The sequence below is a fragment of the Bolinopsis microptera genome, chromosome 13 (genome assembly GCF_026151205.1).
Source record: "Bolinopsis microptera isolate Bmic1 chromosome 13, MBARI_Bmic_1.0, whole genome shotgun sequence".
In the NCBI taxonomy this organism is placed as follows: Eukaryota; Metazoa; Ctenophora; class Tentaculata; order Lobata; family Bolinopsidae; genus Bolinopsis; species Bolinopsis microptera.
Genome location: NC_087084.1, coordinates 7,690 through 28,374, shown reverse-complemented (window position 1 = coordinate 28,374; position 20,685 = coordinate 7,690). Strand labels below are relative to the sequence as shown.

At 37.4% G+C, this 20,685-nt stretch overlaps 2 protein-coding genes across 2 annotated transcripts in view; both read left to right on the top strand.

The window, feature by feature from the left end:
- Nucleotides 1-19,537, top strand: part of LOC134825585 (ORM1-like protein 1) — a 77,001-nt gene extending 57,464 nt beyond the window's left edge. Inside the window, exons 2-5 of the mRNA XM_063837824.1 lie at nt 10,952-11,011; nt 13,690-13,804; nt 17,766-17,917; nt 19,086-19,537. Of these exons, the coding sequence (XP_063693894.1) occupies nt 10,953-11,011; nt 13,690-13,804; nt 17,766-17,917; nt 19,086-19,221 (462 nt within the window). The 5' untranslated portion in view covers nt 10,952 and the 3' untranslated portion in view covers nt 19,222-19,537. The remainder of the gene's footprint in view (nt 1-10,951; nt 11,012-13,689; nt 13,805-17,765; nt 17,918-19,085) is intronic.
- Nucleotides 357-7,878, top strand: LOC134825583 (putative neutral sphingomyelinase). The gene is made up of 8 exons (XM_063837822.1): nt 357-721; nt 1,288-1,475; nt 1,670-1,740; nt 1,856-1,938; nt 2,786-2,900; nt 3,096-3,236; nt 3,722-3,780; nt 7,088-7,878. The coding sequence occupies exons 2-8, from the start codon at nt 1,296-1,298 to the stop codon at nt 7,606-7,608; spliced, it is 1,170 nt and encodes a 389-aa protein (XP_063693892.1). The 5' UTR covers nt 357-721; nt 1,288-1,295; the 3' UTR covers nt 7,609-7,878.
- Nucleotides 19,538-20,685: the final 1,148 nt, after the last annotated feature.

Sequence of the window (20,685 nt, the reverse complement as noted above, 5' to 3'; positions counted from 1 at the left end):
TCTTTTACAAATGATACACACTGATTCCAGATACAGATAACATCCTGTATAAGTTAATTGTTAGAATGTATTATCAATGATATCATTAGATTACTCAATCACAATATTATCAAATATATCATTAGATCAATCAATCACAATATGTCCTTGACATGAGTACTGTCTCTCTCTCCTCTGTTTCCCTTTTCTGACATAGTTCAAGTTCTCCCCATGCATAATTTGAGCTTCTTGGTTAGCCTTCTAAAAACTCAACACCTCAACAGCAGTTGCAAGGTTCGACTCCTTTTCTGACAGCAGTCTTGACTGGATTTTAGGGTCTCTCAAACCTACCAAATACTGATCTAATAGAGCGCTGTCAAAGTTCCTGAAATTACAGTCGTTGGCTATTACTCTCAATCTGGCTAAAAACTCACTGGCTGGCTCATTAATATTCTGCATTGTCCTGTAAAACTTAAAACGCTGAGTATACTGGGTTGGTTTGGGGGAAAGGTGGTCTACCAACAGTTTCTCTCAGCATACGTTTTTTCAGTTACATTGTCAGGGTTCACCAGTGATTTAATAAGTGAGTAGATTTCACCGTCGACTGAGTTGATGAAGACTTTGATGTTCTTCTTGTTAGCCGCGGTTACCTGATCAGCATTCTCTGCGTCTTCTGGTCAAGTCGTTAACATTGAGATAAAATTCATATCGTTCAAACCATTCACGGATGTTGCTCGACTTCGTAAGTACTTCTTTGAAGGGGTTAACATTTCTCGTCGCCATTTGTTGTGTTCTGTGTAGGGTTCTTAGGGAGCACTAAAACGATCGTTTAATCAAGAACATAAGCTAACAATATATTGCATTAATATAAATATACAACAGATCCTTTGCTGCAAAATTGCACGTGCCACATTTTAAATTAAACATAATTCATGATTGGCTATTATATCAATCTGGGGAGACAGATATGCGAGAAAGAACTTTGTCAATATAGATAGTCTAGATTTGAACTTGGAGCCACAAGGCAAAGGCCCAAGGGTGATTTTCAAATGTTTATACCAATATTTGAGATAGGGAAAATATTGAGTTTTTGAAGGGTTATTTTTATATAGAGTCATTGTGACATTATGTGTATACTGTTTTTTAATAAAAAAGAAAATAACTGCTGCAAGAATAGGGGTAGATTGGTACCCCTCCCACAAAGATAACAACTGTAGTCACAGAAAAGCGTAGAATTTGTTGTGGTTTGGCTCAACTTAAAACATAGTACTACGGGTTTCCGAGGTAAATAAAAACACCCTGCATTAGGAGTAACAATGGGGACAACAATTAAAGTACTGTCTCTGAACATGTGGGGGGTCCCGTTTGCCAGCAAGAAGATTAAACAGCGCTCAGAACACCTGATAGAACACCTTATGGTGTCAGATTATCAGATTGTGGGGTTACAAGAGGTTTTTACCTCCTGGCATGCTAAACTTATACAGGATGGTGTCAAGGTAACAACTTTAAACTCACCTTCATACACATTACACATATTTTCCTAGGTAGTGTTTTCTGCTTTTGGCTGCCACATAGCTGTTTTGTTTTTCTGTGACCTGTGATTTTTAATAGATTACACTGTTGAAGTAACACCTTCCAAATGTAAAAACAATTTCATTATTTGAATTTTTACTTTGACTAATGATTTCAGTCAATATTTGGTCATAGTCACTGGTTCAGAAGCGGATCTTTGGGTAGTCCTGGTTTGCTTGTCCTCTCCAGGTAACAGTAACAGTTGATGTATTTATTATGACAAGTGTATTATATGATCACCCTTTAATACCACAGTTTCAGTTGTTTTCTGGTAACAATTTTACTAAAACTACCCTTGCGTCAGGTACCCTATAGTTGAGATAGCATTCCACCCGTTTGCTCTAAATGGGTACCCACAGCGTGTAGCACATGGGGACTGGTGGGCAGGTGAGACAGTTTGTAACTAATATACACTGACTCAGTGATGACATTTATAATGCACTAAGAACCTGCTAGTCGAAAGCTTTGGTCGCGGAAATTTTAAAAATCAGTTTTGTTTTAATTTCTCTTCATCATCTAGCTCTGCAAACAGTATAGATTTTATTTGACAATGATGACAGCGTTAATGTGAGCTAGTATCATAAAGCTTGACAACACGAGTTGCTAATTTGTGGTTGCTTGTGCAATCTCTTGTTGTTGCTAAGCAACAGGGCAGTAAACCTTTGATGAAATTACGCCATTATTCTGTCGCTAATTCCTCCTCACTTCCAAGTAAATTAAAAAACCGTAAAAGATATACAACTTAAACTTTTTTGACTGGTTCAAATGCTTTAATGGCCTTCAAATCAGCATGAAAAAATAACAAATTTGCCAAGGAATAAGAATTTTAGTGCCCAAAATTTGGACCCCCAGGTGGTGTCAAAAACGCGAATTAAATAGATAATAATTATTTTAGTCTCTTGAGTCTTGACACCACTTAGAGTTATACGGGTTCCTGCTAGTCAAACTAAAGTGTAGACAGAGGCACGTTACATCAGGCAGGTTTTACTGTGTATTTATTCTAGCACCTTTTTGGCCTTTTGACCAGTATGAAAAAATAAAAAAATAGACCTAGGGTTAGACGGGTTTCTGTTAGTGTACACTTTACAACGAGTATACAATGAGTGTACAATGAATGTACAATGAGTATACAACGAGTATACAATGAGTATACAGTGAGTGTACAATGAGTATACAGTGAGTGTACAGTGAGTGTACAATGTTTACTTTACACCCCTTACAATATAAACTTCAGGTAAAGGAGTTGGTTTGTGTAGAATTGACCACCCATTAGCTACAGTTGACTTCTACATAACTCACATCCACGCTAACTACACACATACTGGCTATGATATGTACACTGGACACAGGTTTGAAATAATATGTCATATGTGATCTTACCTTAAAAACTTGCTCGCTCAATTTCCTGAGTCTCAAGTAAGTTCTGATTTAATAAAATGTATCTGTATAATATGTATATTATATACATATGTATCTGTATATCTGTATACTATAATTACTACTATACTACTACTATAACTAACTAACTAACGTTATCTCTTAAGGGTGAGTCAGATGTATTGCATGGCTAAGTACATAGCAAGAAGTTGCGACTCTGACGCTATAATAGCGGTAGGGGACTACAACTGTAAGGAGGACGAGGTTGCAACAGAGGTGTTTGTTGAGGCGTCGGGGTTAACTGACAGGTAGCGAAACATCAAACAACACTTTTGAGAATCATTACTATCTGGTCACTAGCCAGTTACTATCTGGTCACTAACCAGTTACTAACTGGTCACTAACCAGTTACTAACTGGTCACTAACCAGTTACTAACTGGTCACTAACCAGTTACTAACTGGTCACTAACCAGTTACTAACTGGTCACTTACTGGTCACTATATGGTTACTTTCTGGTTACTATCTGTTCACTAACCAGTTACTAACTGGTTACAATATGGTTACTTTCTGGTTACTATCTGTTCACTAACCAGTTACTAACTGGTTACTAACTGTTACTAACTGGTTACTAACTGTTACTAACTGGTTATTATATATATGTATATGGTTACTAACCAGTTACTAACTGGTTACTAACTGGTTACTAACTGTTACTAACTGGTTATTATATATATGTATATGGTTACTAACTGGTTACTAACTGGTTACTAACAGGTTATCTCATATTGCAGTTACAGAGAACTACATCCAGATAAGATAAATGATCCCGGTTACACTAACGATACACCAGGTAGGGATCCAGCAATTAAACCTATTCCTTAATCAAATGATGGAGTAGTTCGCTGTTTATTAGTCTCATGATTTAAATACTGATAGTTGGATAATATCCGGTTGGAAGAGACAAGGACAAATGAAACAGGAGGTTAGGAATGTAGGCAAATATTCGGCGTCAACGCCATCTTCAGGCTAAAATTGGTACAAATGTTAGTATATAATTATAAATGGTTCTACACTAGTTAAAATGCTATATTAAAATTACACACACTGAATACAGGTTACATCAAATGGTATTATATATTACATTGAAAATGGTGATGTACACACGTTTTACACTTTGTTCAAGTACATAATATCTACTGAACATAAGGGTTGTGTGCTTGTTTAAATTTGTCTCTTGATATGTTGTAAAATAAATCCCTTAAGCTTCTCGCACTCTTCCTTATTATTGATACTAGGTTTAAATAAATTTGAGGAAAGTCCCGTTAAAGTTGATGCCGTGGTGTCAGTAAAATGGCACGGAACCATATATATCGTCTCGCTTTATATAGTAAGATAGGTTAAAGGCCTGTTGACTGCTCTTCGATGCTCAGAAAATCTATCGTGTACTGTTCTACTTGTTTCCCCAATATATAGCTCTTGACATAATTTACACGTGACTTTGTATATTACACATTTTGGTTTGCAGTCGTGATTTGTTCAGTGATGAGTGGACATATGATACAGTTTGGTATGGTGCAGTGTGGTTTGTCGTTTGGTCGTGATGAACATAAAATATCTGAGAGTTTCTTACCTGGTGTGAATATGAATTTGACAGGTAAGTTGTGTGAGAGGGCAAATTGAGTGACTTCTTTGGTAAGGTGCATGTCACGTGGTTGGTATCTTGTATGTGCGATGATGATGGGTTGTGTCGTGTTGTAGGTGAAAAAGGGTGAAGTCGTCCTGTCTGGTTTATACGTCGTGGGTCTTGGTAACTGTTACTACTATCTTCATGGACTCTTCTTTATACTCTGGTGTTGATGAGCAATGAGCAGCCGTTTTGTAGAAGTTCTTGATAGTTGATGGTGGCTACTTTTGTTCCCTCATTGTGGTGGCTGTTAGCGCTAAGTGTGATCTTCTTTTTCTGCTTTTTTCTGTAGAACTTGTGGTGTAGTGTTCCCTGCTCGTCGATCTTTATCTATTCCTTAATGAATGAGAGAGAATAAGAATAAACTTTATACAGCAATGCAATAAGAATATTTAATTTTGTATAAGGACACCTTCAACAAGACGTTGTCTCACGTTTTGACTTTTTCTAAATTGATTTTTAGAATCTTATATAGTCTATTGGCTATGATAGACTCGATTGATTGGTTGCAGAATCTTCATAGCTTTATGACTATGAAATCAAAATCATGCTATCACATAAATTGACAGAGCTAGACCACGTTAAAGTCCAATGATACAAATATCACATTTTCTGAGGTGTGATAATGATACAAATGGGTCTGGAGAGACCGAATGTTATCAGATTTTTATGAAAATTTCGTAACATGATGCCTGTCTCCTAAGGAAGCAGTGTACAAAAGGAAATCGTTATTTAGGCTCATTATGATACAAATATCACACATTTTCGTTTCAAAATTGTCCGTTTTATGATGTGATTATTGAATCCCCTTGACCTCTTTTTTCTGTTTCTTTGAACTCAAACTGTACCAGAGGCAATTCCAAACAGAATTAGTGAAAAGTATGATACAAAAATCAACCTCCCGTTAGATGTACTACAATTATCACATTGTATTTTGAAACAACGAAATATAGCTATTTTTCGGGTCCAGTTCTCTGGGTGGCTGTTTGAAGGGTACATAATTCATTAATAAAGATGAAACTTCATTCACACCTACAAAAATGGTAACTCAGTATGGATACAAGGATGAAAAATTGTTCCAACCACTTGAAGGATACAAATATCACATTTTTTGTGAACCAAATTTTACAAGTGTAACATTCGTGATAAATGTATCAATATGGGTCTATAGAACGAGATTCTTTTTGATACATGTACAATAAACATTATTACTCCCTGAACATCTTACACAGCACATCTAGGAACCAAAATAGGATACGAATATCACAATTTCAATTTAAATAATTTTTTATTTTTTTAAATTTTTTTTAATCAAGTGATATTTGTATCTGAAAAGTGCTTATTTAATGAAATGCCTATTACTTATTGACTATGTTTAATAATATTGGATGAATTGATCTTCAAAAATAACATTCACACATTATTGACATTGATTCGTGAAAAATATTGAATTTAATGTGATATTTGTATCTTTTACAGGTCATTTATTGAATGTTAATCATTACAACATTATTTTACAGCCTAAAGCACCTTGAATAGCATTCAAAACATCAAAATAGTCCTCACTGGTTGTCATTATAGCCTACCCTAAGTGATGTGTGATAATCGTACCATATTTCGTATATTTAACCATTAATCGCGGTACATATAACACCCACATGCTTCAGAAAGGTTTGATGGTCACATCTATCACGATAACTCACTCAAATCATGTAAATTCGATTTTACACAGCCATAAACAAGTTTCCCTGTGATATTCTTATCATAAAGTGTACAAATAACAAATTTAGCTGTTTCATGTTGATGAATGAGTGATTATAGTATCCTTGTTGACCAAACTACAAATTTTTGTGGTTATTGGTTTAAAATTTGCCGAGTAATAACTATCACATGGTTTGGCAGTCAAAATTTGAGCATGTGGCAGTCAAAACATGAGACAACGTCTTGTTGAAGATGTCCATAATGTATAATGTATTTAAATGTATAATGTATTTAAATGTATAATGTATTTAAATGTATAATGTATTTAAATGTATAATGTATTTAAATGTATAATGTATTTAAATGTACTATAATGTATTTAAATGTATAATGTATTTAAATGTATAATGTATAATGTATTTAAATGTATAATGTATTTAAATGTATAATGTATTTAAATGTATTTAAATGTATAATGTATTTAAATGTATAATGTATTTAAATGTATAATGTATTTAAATGTATAATGTATTTAAATGTATAATGTATTTAAATGTATAATGTATTTAAATGTGTATAATGTATTTAAATGTATACTGTATTTAAATGTATAATGTATTTAAATGTGTATAATGTATTTAAATGTATAATGTATTTAAATGTATAATGTATTTAAATGTGTAATGTATTTAAATGTGTATAATGTATTTAAATGTATAATGTATTTAAATGTATAATGTATTTAAAAGTGTATAAAGTATTACCCCCGCAGAGTGTAGCTGGAGAGCAGACACCAGTCTGGCCACGCTCTGCAGTAATGGAACCTGTAAACGTATTGACTACATCTTCTTCAACTCCACTAAGCTCTCCTGTACAGACTCTTTAGTAGTGATGGGTAAAATACCCGGCCAGACTTTCTCTTACTCTGACCACTTGGGAGTGTCCAGTACATTTGTATTGAAACCCCCCTCCAGTGCAGTTCGTGTGTGTAAACTATCTAAAAGTACTGCGGAGGGAGCACTGGAGTGTATACACAGAAGCTTAGCAGCTACCCATGTAGATAGCACGCAGAAGGTAGTGTTGTGGTTGTGTTTAACAGTGGTGTGGTGTGTGGTGGTAGTGGCAGCTGTATTAGAGCTGTTACCTGCAGTAGTACTGGTACTTGTGGGGAGTATCCTCGCTGCTGCTGCTACTGCTGTATTCTGGTATCTTGTTATCTTCTGTAGGTCTGAGAGTTCTAAATTCTCTGAAGCTTTCGATGAGATGCAGATACTCACTAGGTTTGCTGAGTAGTTAACAGTTAATTATATGAAGCCCCCCTCCCTCCTGTTACCATGGTTACAGCCTCCCCCATCTACTAATACACCCTGTATGTTAGGTGATGCATCACCTAATATACAGGGTGTATTGTACTTTTAAAACAGCAGTACTTTTGTTTTAAGGGGGGTTCACCATGATTTTCTTGTGAAATTTTATTTCGAGATAGGGGACCACTAGCTACAAGTAGAGCACCTAAAATCTGGGTTTTGAGCATATTAAGATGATTTGGCATAATTGGGCATAATTTGGACCAAAAATGGGCGTGGCTCATGGCTGTCCCGCGGGCACCGCACCCAGAGTCGAGAACCCCTCAAAAGTTCGGTTACATGCCCTAGTTTGTTGGTAAATTAAATTTCACAAGAAAATCAGGGTGAGCTTAAGTAGTTACAACTTATTGTATATTATGTTACTTTAGTTAAGTTTTCTGAATTTACTAAGTTTTTGAGATAAATTGTATTTCGGAAGGATTTTGATCTTCAGACTGGATAGTTATTTATTTAAGAAGATTGGTTTGAGTAAGTAAGTACTTGTGAGTAAGGTTCCATTACAGTTATTTGATGTAGTGTACAGTTTCACAGTAACTATTGTTTAGTCAAAATGTATAGCTCAACATTCTTTTCTTCTTTATAATACATAACTGAAAAATTCTGATTGTACAGTGATATTATGGTTTATATTGAAGTGAAGTTTTGCACTTTTTAAAGAGTTTGTTATTCTGTAATTACTTAAAATTAACACTGCAAAATTTCAGAACTTAAGTAAGTTAAGTCTCGCAGTTTAGAGATATGTGGCTTTACTCTAGTAGCAGGGAGTAGGAGTTGAAATTACTGACTACTGTTATAATATAGGTAATGAATCTATTGATTGATAAATATTTTGCAATAAGTCGGATTATATATTTTAATTAAGTTCTGTCATGTTATACATTACTACTATAACTACTGCTATTAAATTTATCAGATAAAATTAGGATCGAACTATTGTTTCCCTATTAATACTCACGTTACCTAACATATAGCTTATGATAGCAAAGTACGGCACATGTCTATAAAGCCCGATGATTTGGAATGCGACTTTTTAAAATACCCCATTCAGTCTCAAGGTATGTAATATTTAAAATTATTAGTTTACTCTCGAAACAAGCTAGTCCAAAGTCTGAGGTTTCTCTTAAAAATGTTATTTTAATTACTGTTGTAATTAATGGTTAAAATCACTCAAGTATTTGGATTAACTTTGCAGGCGAGTTTACATACGAAGAAAATAAAGACTACACAAAGTTTACCCAGCACAGTATACACTATGAAAACAGTAACTATGGCAACAGTAACCATGGCAACAGTAACTATGGCAACAGTAACCATATCGACAGTAACCATGTCGACAAAACCTCTCACCACAAAACGTATTCCCATTTAACTTGCTCAGACGACAGTGTAACCTCAGATAAGAGGAGTATTACAGATAGTCCTACAATAGTGTCAGACAATAACAGTTCTGACATCTCAGATAATTCCAGTTCTACAGTGTTCCGAGCTGAGAATTCAAAACAATTATCACAGAGGAAACAGTTAACAGCTGAAGAAAGAAGAGAAAAACACAGACTAGATCAGCAAGAGCGGCGAATAAACGAGCTGCCCTGGGAGAAAACACAGCGGCTCCAGCGCAGCGCAGAGCGTCAGCGCTTAAAGCGCATGAACCTGTCAGAGGTGGAGAAGAAGCACGCAAAGGAGGTAGCGAAGAAGAGAACTAAAGAGAGAAGGAGTAGAGAGACTGAGGATGAGAGGGAGATAAGAAGAATAAGAGACAGGATAAGGATGAGAGAGAAAAGAGCACTAATAAAGCAAGTGAGAGTGTTAGGCGCTGAGGTGGTCGCGCAGACATGCGTGCGGCTACTCAATCCTCCAACTAGCGTGCCGCAGATCAATCAGAATATTGCTCTACCACTGCTAAACTCAACAACTGGGGTGGTCGATCTATCAAACATAATTCTTAATCCAGGCACATTCCCCCCTCACTGTAACGGTACTGTACTAGGAGGTAGTACCGGTACTATATTAGCTCAGTCCTCTGTCTATTCAACTGAAGAAGGAGGAGATATGAGCGATAACGAGGAGACTAAGGAGGAGCTCCTAGGAGGTAGTAATATTTCTAACTGTGATTCAGATAGCTCCCACGTCTCAACCACCGCTCTCTTCTCTGTAGCTAAAGATTACCTCTCATCTGAGCATGAGAAATATTTAAAGCAAAAAGAGAGACAGAGAGTGAGATGTAAGGAGAGGAGAGCTAAAGAGGGGCCTGAAGAGCGCGCGGTGAGACTGCGCAAGGCTGCACAGCGCCAGAGACAGAAGCGCTTGTCCCTGACAGAGGAGGAGAAGTTGTTGTACAATGAAGTAAACAGAGTGCGCGCTAAGCAGAGGAGAAGTCAGGAGTCCCCTCAGCAGCAGGAGAGGAGGCGCACTTCAGAACGCGTGCGGAGGAGGGAGCAGCGCGCACTGTCACGCCAGTTACAGGACTGTGGGGAGGGACCTCCTACTTTTATTACTACTCATTCAGAGGGACCAGACTTTACTAACTTTTCATTGGATCTCAGTTAATTTTATCATTTTGTATTGCTTCAATCCTACTATATATACAATAAATTAAACAAAATACTATAAACTGAACAAATTTCAGAAAATTTAACGTTATATCATGTTAGTTAGTTAGTTAGTTAGTTAGTTAGTTAGTTAGTTAGTTAGTTAGTTAGTTAGTTAGCTAGTTAGTTAGTTAGTTAGTTAGTTAGTTAGTTAGTTAGTTAGTTAGTTAGTTAGTTAGTTAGTTAGTGGTGTTTACATGATAATAATGTATCCAGAGAGGTAAAGTATTGTTTGTTAGTATTCAGACAGTAAAAGAGATATTGTATTTTTCGTTTCTAAATTTGATTGTGTTATTTTTACATCCATTTACCTATTTCGTCGGAAAGAATATTAACTTGTGTTTTACTTGTTTACTTTGATCTTCTCAACGATTCAACTTCATCTCCAGCTAATTGACTCAATTAGGAATTGACTAAGAAAGTAATTATTTTGAATGATTTGGAACAAGTCAAGAGTGTTTTAAACTCACATACTTTAAAACATATTATGTAACAATCCATATTATAAGGGGTCGTTCACATACTATGTAATCACTTTTTGGACAATTTCCCTCTCCCCTCTGTTATCACTTTTACACATAGCTATTGTGTCATAATTACACCAGCGTAATCATTTGGAACCCCCCCCCCCCTCGGCTGATTACGTAATATGTGAACGCATCCTGACTAATATCTGAATAGGATGCAAGTTGGAACAACCACTGTTGAGAGCAACCCTAATGCTAGCTACCTGGACAGCAGGTTACTAACTTTATTAACTAATGCTAGCTACCTGGATAGCAGGTTACTAACTTTATTAACTAATGCTAGCTACCTGGATAGCAGGTTACTAACTTTATTAACTAATGCTAGCTACCTGGACAGCAGGTTACTAACTTTATTAACTAATGCTAGCTACCTGGATAGCAGGTTACTAACTTTATTAACTAATGCTAGCTACCTGGATAGCAGGTTACTAACTTTATTAACCAATGCTAGCTACCTGGATAGCAGGTTACTAACTTTATTAACTAATGCTAGCTACCTGGATAGCAGGTTACTAACTTTATACACTAATGCTAGCTACCTGGACAGCAGGTTACTAACTTTATTAACTAATGCTAGCTACCTGGATAGCAGGTTACTAACTTTATTAACTAATGCTAGCTACCTGGATAGCAGGTTACTAACTTTATTAACTAATGCTAGCTACCTGGACAGCAGGTTACTAACTTCATTAACTAATGCTAGCTACCTGGATAGCAGGTTACTAACTTTATTAACTAATGCTAGCTACCTGGACAGCAGGTTACTAACTTTATTAACTAATGCTAGCTACCTGTATAGCAGGTTACTAACTTTATTAACTAATGCTAGCTACCTGGATAGCAGGTTACTAACTTTATTAACTAATGCTAGCTACCTGGATAGCAGGTTACTAACTTTATTAACTAATGCTAGCTACCTGGATAGCAGGTTACTAACTTTATTAACTAATGCTAGCTACCTGGACAGCAGGTTACTAACTTCATTAACTAATGCTAGCTACCTGGATAGCAGGTTACTAACTTTATTAACTAATGCTAGCTACCTGGATAGCAGGTTACTAACTTTATTAACTAATGCTAGCTACCTGGATAGCGGGTTACTAACTTTATTAACTAATGCTAGCTACCTGGATAGCAGGTTACTAACTTTATTAACTAATGCTAGCTACCTGGATAGCAGGTTACTAACTTTATTAACTAATGCTAGCTACCTGGATAGCAGGTTACTAACTTCATTAACTAATGCTAGCTACCTGGACAGCAGGTTACTAACTTTATTAACTAATGCTAGCTACCTGGATAGCAGGTTACTAACTTTATTAACTAATGCTAGCTACCTGGATAGCAGGTTACTAACTTTATTAACTAATGCTAGCTACCTGGATAGCAGGTTACTAACTTTATTAACTAATGCTAGCTACCTGGATAGCAGGTTACTAACTTTATTAACTAATGCTAGCTACCTGGATAGCAGGTTACTAACTTTATTAACTAATGCTAGCTACCTGGACAGCAGGTTACTAACTTTATTAACTAATGCTAGCTACCTGGATAGCAGGTTACTAACTTTATTAACTAATGCTAGCTACCTGGACAGCAGGTTACTAACTTTATTAACTAATGCTAGCTACCTGGATAGCAGGTTACTAACTTTATTAACTAATGCTAGCTACCTGGACAGCAGGTTACTAACTTTATTAACTAATGCTAGCTACCTGGACAGCAGGTTACTAACTTTATTAACTAATGCTAGCTACCTGGATAGCAGGTTACTAACTTTATTAACTAATGCTAGCTACCTGGATAGCAGGTTACTAACTTTATTAACTACTGCTAGCTACCTGGATAGCAGGTTACTAACTTTATTAACTAATGCTAGCTACCTGGATAGCAGGTTACTAACTTTATTAACTAATGCTAGCTACCTGGATAGCAGGTTACTAACTTTATTAACTAATGCTAGCTACCTGGACAGCAGGTTACTAACTTTATTAACTAATGCTAGCTACCTGGATAGCAGGTTACTAACTTTATTAACTAATGCTAGCTACCTGGACAGCAGGTTACTAACTTTATTAACTAATGCTAGCTACCTGGATAGCAGGTTACTAACTTTATTAACTAATGCTAGCTACCTGGATAGCAGGTTACTAACTTTATTAACTAATGCTAGCTACCTGGATAGCAGGTTACTAACTTTATTAACTAATGCTAGCTACCTGGACAGCAGGTTACTAACTTTATTAACTAATGCTAGCTACCTGGATAGCAGGTTACTAACTTTATTAACTAATGCTAGCTACCTGGATAGCAGGTTACTAACTTTATTAACTAATGCTAGCTACCTGGACAGCAGGTTACTAACTTTATTAACTAATGCTAGCTATCTGGATAGCAGGTTACTAACTTTATTAACTAATGCTAGCTACCTGGACAGCAGGTTACTAACTTTATTAACTAATGCTAGCTACCTGGATAGCAGGTTACTAACTTTATTAATTAATGCTAGCTACCTGGACAGCAGGTTACTAACTTTATTAACTAATGCTAGCTACCTGGACAGCAGGTTACTAACTTTATTAACTAATGCTAGCTACCTGGATAGCAGGTTACTAACTTTATTAACTTATGCTAGCTACCTGGACAGCAGGTTACTAACTTTATTAACTAATGCTAGCTACCTGGACAGCAGGTTACTAACTTTATTAACTAATGCTAGCTACCTGGATAGCAGGTTACTAACCTTATTAGCTAATTTGTTTTAATTATTTTACTTATTAAACTACTTATTTTACTTACAAAACTTGATTACAGGTGTTTAACTAATAACATTACATTTATATATATAAGGTACAGTATACTCATACTGTATTTAACTAATAACATTACCAGGTATTTCTGGATAGCTTATACTGGAGCAGTGTGTTTCCTTCACCTCATGTGTTCATGTGTCCCCTCTATTACAGCTACAACTGGCTGGCTCTGCACTATTAACGTGCACAATATCGTTAGTAATTAGTAATTAGTAACTTATTAACATTAATTAACACTATGTTTTAATAAAACTATTGTCAACTATAGTATTATAAGTTGCAAGAATATAGTCTTAGGTACTGGTTTCATTAAAAACGAATATCACTTCCTCAACCACTGTGATCTTAACGCTAATACGAGAGGTGAAAACAACTGCGACATCATATCCTCCTCAGTGCGGAGTCCTCACACTGCCAACCTGCCTAGCGTTGCTAAACTATTTGCCTTTACTTTTAACACATCAGTTTCTTGCATCTACTCTAGTAGCACACTACATCTACTCTAGTAGCACACTACACGCTGCATCTACTCTAGTAGCACACTACATCTACTCTAGTAGCACACTACACGCTGCTACATCTACTCTAGTAGCACACTACACGCTGCTACATCTACTCTAGTAGCACACTACACGCTGCTACATCTACTCTAGTAGCACACTACACGCTGCTACATCTACTCTAGTAGCACACTACACGCTGCTACATCTACTCTAGTAGCACACTACACACTGCATCTACTCTAGTAGCACACTACACACTGCATCTACTCTAGTAGCACACTACACGCTGCTACATCTACACTAGTAGCACACTACATCTACTCTAGTAGCACACTACACGCTGCTGCATCTACTCTAGTAGCACACTACACGCTGCTGCATCTACTCTAGTAGCACACTACACGCTGCTACATCTACACTAGTAGCACACTACATCTACTCTAGTAGCACACTACACGCTGCTGCATCTACTCTAGAAGCACACTACACGCTGCTACATCTACTCTAGTAGCACACTACACGCTGCTGCATCTACTCTAGTAGCACACTACACACTGCATCTACTCTAGTAGCACACTACACGCTGCTACATCTACACTAGTAGCACACTACATCTACTCTAGTAGCACACTACACGCTGCATCTACTCTAGTAGCACACTACATCTACTCTAGTAGCACACTACACGCTGCTACATCTACTCTAGTAGCACACTACACGCTGCTACATCTACTCTAGTAGCACACTACACGCTGCTACATCTACTCTAGTAGCACACTACACGCTGCTACATCTACTCTAGTAGCACACTACACGCTGCTACATCTACTCTAGTAGCACACTACACGCTGCTGCATCTACTCTAGTAGCACACTACACACTGCATCTACTCTAGTAGCACACTACACACTGCATCTACTCTAGTAGCACACTACACGCTGCTACATCTACACTAGTAGCACACTACATCTACTCTAGTAGCACACTACACGCTGCTGCATCTACTCTAGAAGCACACTACACGCTGCTACATCTACTCTAGTAGCACACTACATCTACTCTAGTAGCACACTACACGCTGCTACATCTACTCTAGTAGCACACTACACGCTGCTACATCTACTCTAGTAGCACACTACACGCTGCTACATCTACTCTAGTAGCACACTACACGCTGCTACATCTACTCTAGTAGCACACTACACGCTGCTACATCTACTCTAGTAGCACACTACACGCTGCTACATCTACTCTAGTAGCACACTACACGCTGCTACATCTACTCTAGTAGCACACTACACGCTGCTACATCTACTCTAGTAGCACACTACACGCTGCTACATCTACTCTAGTAGCACACTACACGCTGCTACATCTACTCTAGTAGCACACTACACGCTGCTACATCTACTCTAGTAGCACACTACACGCTGCTACATCTACTCTAGTAGCACACTACACGCTGCTACATCTACTCTAGTAGCACACTACACGCTGCTACATCTACTCTAGTAGCACACTACACGCTGCTACATCTACTCTAGTAGCACACTACACGCTGCTACATCTACTCTAGTAGCACACTACACGCTGCTACATCTACTCTAGTAGCACACTACACGCTGCTACATCTACTCTAGTAGCACACTACACGCTGCTACATCTACTCTAGTAGCACACTACACGCTGCTACATCTACTCTAGTAGCACACTACACACTACATCTACTCTAGTAGCACACTACACGCTGCTACATCTACTCTAGTAGCACACTACACGCTGCTACATCTACTCTAGTAGCACACTACACGCTGCTACATCTACTCTAGTAGCACACTACACACTACATCTACTCTAGTAGCACACTACACGCTGCTACATCTACTCTAGTAGCACACTACACGCTGCTACATCTACTCTAGTAGCACACTACACGCTGCTACATCTACTCTAGTAGCACACTACACGCTGCTACATCTACTCTAGTAGCACACTACACGCTGCTACATCTACTCTAGTAGCACACTACACGCTGCTACATCTACTCTAGTAGCACACTACACGCTGCTACATCTACTCTAGTAGCACACTACACGCTGCTACATCTACTCTAGTAGCACACTACACACTACATCTACTCTAGTAGCACACTACACGCTGCTACATCTACTCTAGTAGCACACTACACGCTGCTACATCTACTCTAGTAGCACACTACACGCTGCTACATCTACTCTAGTAGCACACTACACACTACATCTACTCTAGTAGCACACTACACGCTGCTACATCTACTCTAGTAGCACACTACACGCTGCTACATCTACTCTAGTATCACACTACACGCTGCTACATCTACTCTAGTAGCACACTACACACTACATCTACTCTAGTAGCACACTACACGCTGCTACATCTACTCTAGTAGCACACTACACGCTGCTACATCTACTCTAGTAGCACACTACACGCTGCTACATCTACTCTAGTAGCACACTACACACTACATCTACTCTAGTAGCACACTACACGCTGCTACATCTACTCTAGTAGCACACTACACGCTGCTACATCTACTCTAGTAGCACACTACACGCTGCTACATCTACTCTAGTAGCACACTACACACTACATCTACTCTAGTAGCACACTACACGCTGCTACATCTACTCTAGTAGCACACTACACGCTGCTACATCTACTCTAGTAGCACACTACACACTACATCTACTCTAGTAGCACACTACACGCTGCTACATCTACTCTAGTAGCACACTACACGCTGCTACATCTACTCTAGTATCACACTACACGCTGCTACATCTACTCTAGTAGCACACTACACGCTGCTACATCTACTCTAGTAGCACACTACACGCTGCTACATCTACTCTAGTAGCACACTACACGCTGCTACATCTACTCTAGTATCACACTACACGCTGCTACATCTACTCTAGTATCACACTACACGCTGCTACATCTACTCTAGTAGCACACTACACGCTGCTACATCTACTCTAGTAGCACACTGCATCTACTCTAGTAGCACACTACACGCTGCTACATCTACTCTAGTAGCACACTGCATCTACTCTAGTATCACACTACACGCTGCTACTAGAGTATCAGGAGAATGGTTTTATTGTACAGGTTCTTATAATTCTGTTAAAATCTTATCACACACTATAAAGTATCATACACGGATAAAGTTACTTTTGTTGTATGAAGTACACTACAAGTACAATACCTGTTGTGTTCCTGTAATACACGTAATTGTTTAAAGTTGACCTGAGTCTCAAATAATACTGGAAACCCGCTATATACTAGCTGAAAGAGGAATATTAAAATATGATCATATAGATAATATAGATAATATATGATGTAGATGATAATATAGATAATATAATATAGATAATATATGATGTAGATAATAATATAGATAATATAATATAAATAATATAATATAGATAATATAATGATGTAGATAATGTAATATAGATTCTTTCCCTTATCAACCCTACACGCATCACACCTGATCACACAGTGTCAGGGACCTGATCACACCTGATCACACACAAATATAAAGTTACCGCTTCTTTAGATAATTTTATTTTTTCATTGAAACAACTTATAAATTAACATTCCGCAGGGGAATTTTATCGTGTTTCACTATCTGAGAGGATCTCCGTTTGGTTGCAGCGATCAAGGAGAAAACAGACAGCTAACACATTGGGAGCAGATAAACCACGGGAAACAGTGGACAAACACAAGGAAATTCCTTATCATCTTCCCCTGCATATTGTAAGTAAAACACAAGGAAATTCCTTATCATCTTCCCCTGCATATTGTAAGTAAAACACAAGGAAATTCCTTATCATCTTCCCCTGCATATTGTAAGTAAAACACAAGGAAATTCCTGCATATTGTAAGTAAAACACAAGGAAATTCCTTATCATCTTCCCCTGCATATTGTAAGTAAAACACAAGGAAATTCCTTATCATCTTCCCCTGCATATTGTAAGTAAAACACAAGGAAATTCCTTATCATCTTCCCCTGCATATTGTTAGTAAAACACAAGGAAATTCCTTATCATCTTCCCCTGCATATTGTAAGTAAAACACAAGGAAATTCCTTATCATCTTCCCCTGCATATTGTAAGTAAAACACAAGGAAATTCCTTATCATCTTCCCCTGCATATTGTAAGTAAAACACAAGGAAATTACTTGTCATCTTCCCCTGCATATTGTAAGTAAAACACAAGGAAATTCCTTATCATCTTCCCCTGCATATTGTAAGTAAAACACAAGGAAATTCCTTATCATCTTCCCCTGTATATTATAAGTAAAACGCAAGGAAATTCCTTATCATCTTCCCCTGTATATTGTAAGTAAAACACAAGGAAATTCCTTATCATCTTCCCCTGCATATTGTAAGTAAAACACAAGGAAATTCCTTATATCTTCCCCTGCATATTGTAAGTAAAACACAAAGAAATTCCTTATCATCTTCCCCTGTATATTGTAAGTAAAACACAAGGAAATTCCTTATCATCTTCTCCTGCATATTGTAAGTAAAACACAAGGAAATTCCAAATTACAAGCCGATTAAAGTTGAGTGAAGAAGAATTACGATTTTTGCCCCGACCAAATTTTCAATGCTACCAAACATAGCATACAGTGCGTAGCATTAACATACAGTTCTTGAAATATCTCCCAATTGTTTAAGTAAAGTTCCCCTAATTGTGTTAGCAATGTCCCCCTAGATATATCCTCCTAAACACGCTTTATGTTATAGTTCTTTAAGTTTGTTGCCATTTAATAATAATTTTAATTTTTTTTGTAGACTTATCAGATCTTTAAGATGTTTATTGTTAACTACTTCAGATTTGTGTTAAGTTTGATAATAATGTTCCCCTAATTATGTAATTAATTCCCCCTAATTATGTAAGTAAGGTCTCTTTCTCCCAGGTTTCTGATGTGCCAGCACTACTGCGACTACTCTTCTGACGTACTGTTCCAATCAATACCTTCCTTCCTCTTACAGTTCATACCTAAACAACCCTTCATGCACGCCAAACGACTATTTGGTATTAACAAATACTAATTAATTAATCAATTAGTTAATTAATAAATTAGTTTTAATTAGATTCCAGCAAAGACATTCCAGACAATTCTATTGTGACCCATTAACCAATGTTTTATGGACACGTTCATTTGAGTTTGAGAATATTGGTAAATATTAGTGGTCCTATTAAAAGGCACAGTGTAGTGACTTTGTCACACTATGAAATTATTTAAACCCTTTATGGTTAGGATATTCGTCTCATCACTAGGATGGGTACATATGACCCTTACCTCGTAAACCGCTCGATCCCTGCCCTTTAACCAATGTTGTATCAGATTTGTTAGATTGACTACTATATTTTAGACTAAGGGAAGCTTATTGGGCAGCTATAGCTAACAAAGTCGCAAAAAAAGGAACTTTTTAAACATTGCAGTGCATAAAAACAATAAATTTTATTTCTGAGCAGTGCATATGGGAGTATGGGTCACGTGGCTAATGTTCATAACTTCTTAACGTGCTAGGTTAATAGATGCCAAAATTAAGCCACTATCGTCGAAAACGCTATTATTTTTGTTTACCAATATCCTCAAAATCAAATGAACTTGTCCATATAGGATCTTTATTGAGAATTGTTATTTAAAAGTAAGGAGTGGCAGATGAGAGAGCAACTTTGTGTTTTAATTTTGTGGAATTTGATTTATTTAGTTGTGTTTGTGTAAGTATTGGAGTTGTTGGGTGACTGCCTTGTAGTACACTTTTATATTAATACCATTAAAATTGTTACACGATTAATAGCATGTCACACTTTCCAAGGGTTTGCATACAAGTTTTTATTGCATCATGAAATAATATTATATCTTTTTGTATTATTTGGCATGTTAGTTTGTAATCACAAATTTTTCAGCGATTCAGAGATTTATTGTGTGGTAGAGCGGGGGATGATTATATCACCCCACCCCCCCCCCCCCTCAGTTACATCACCCCACCCCCCCCCCCCCCCCCCAGTTACATCACCCCCCCCACCCCCCCCCCCCCCCCAGTTACATCACCCCACCCCCCTCCCCAGTTACATCACCCCCCCCCCCCCCCCCAGTTACATCACCCCCCCCCCCCAGTTACATCACCCCCCCCCCCAGTTACATCACCCCCCCCCCCCCCCCAGTTACATCACCCCGGCAAATATATATAACGTAACTTAATACCCGTGATAAGGAGTAAACGCCTGGTTGTAGCACTTCCACCACTCAATCTGCTTCAACTCTAATTACATTTTATCCGGGAGAATGTTGAGTAAAAGTCGGATGATGTTTTTATCTGGATCGTAAAATCTTGGGAACTGTTCTGTAGAGTATTTATAGGCTGTATAGATCTGTTCTTGTGTAAAACTAATTGTGAGTGAAGGAAAGCTGTTATATTAGATACGTAAGCAATGTTTCGCTAAACGTTAAAAGAGTCTACATAAAACTTGCAATGGAACGCGCAGTCGAAATATTTCAGAAAGAT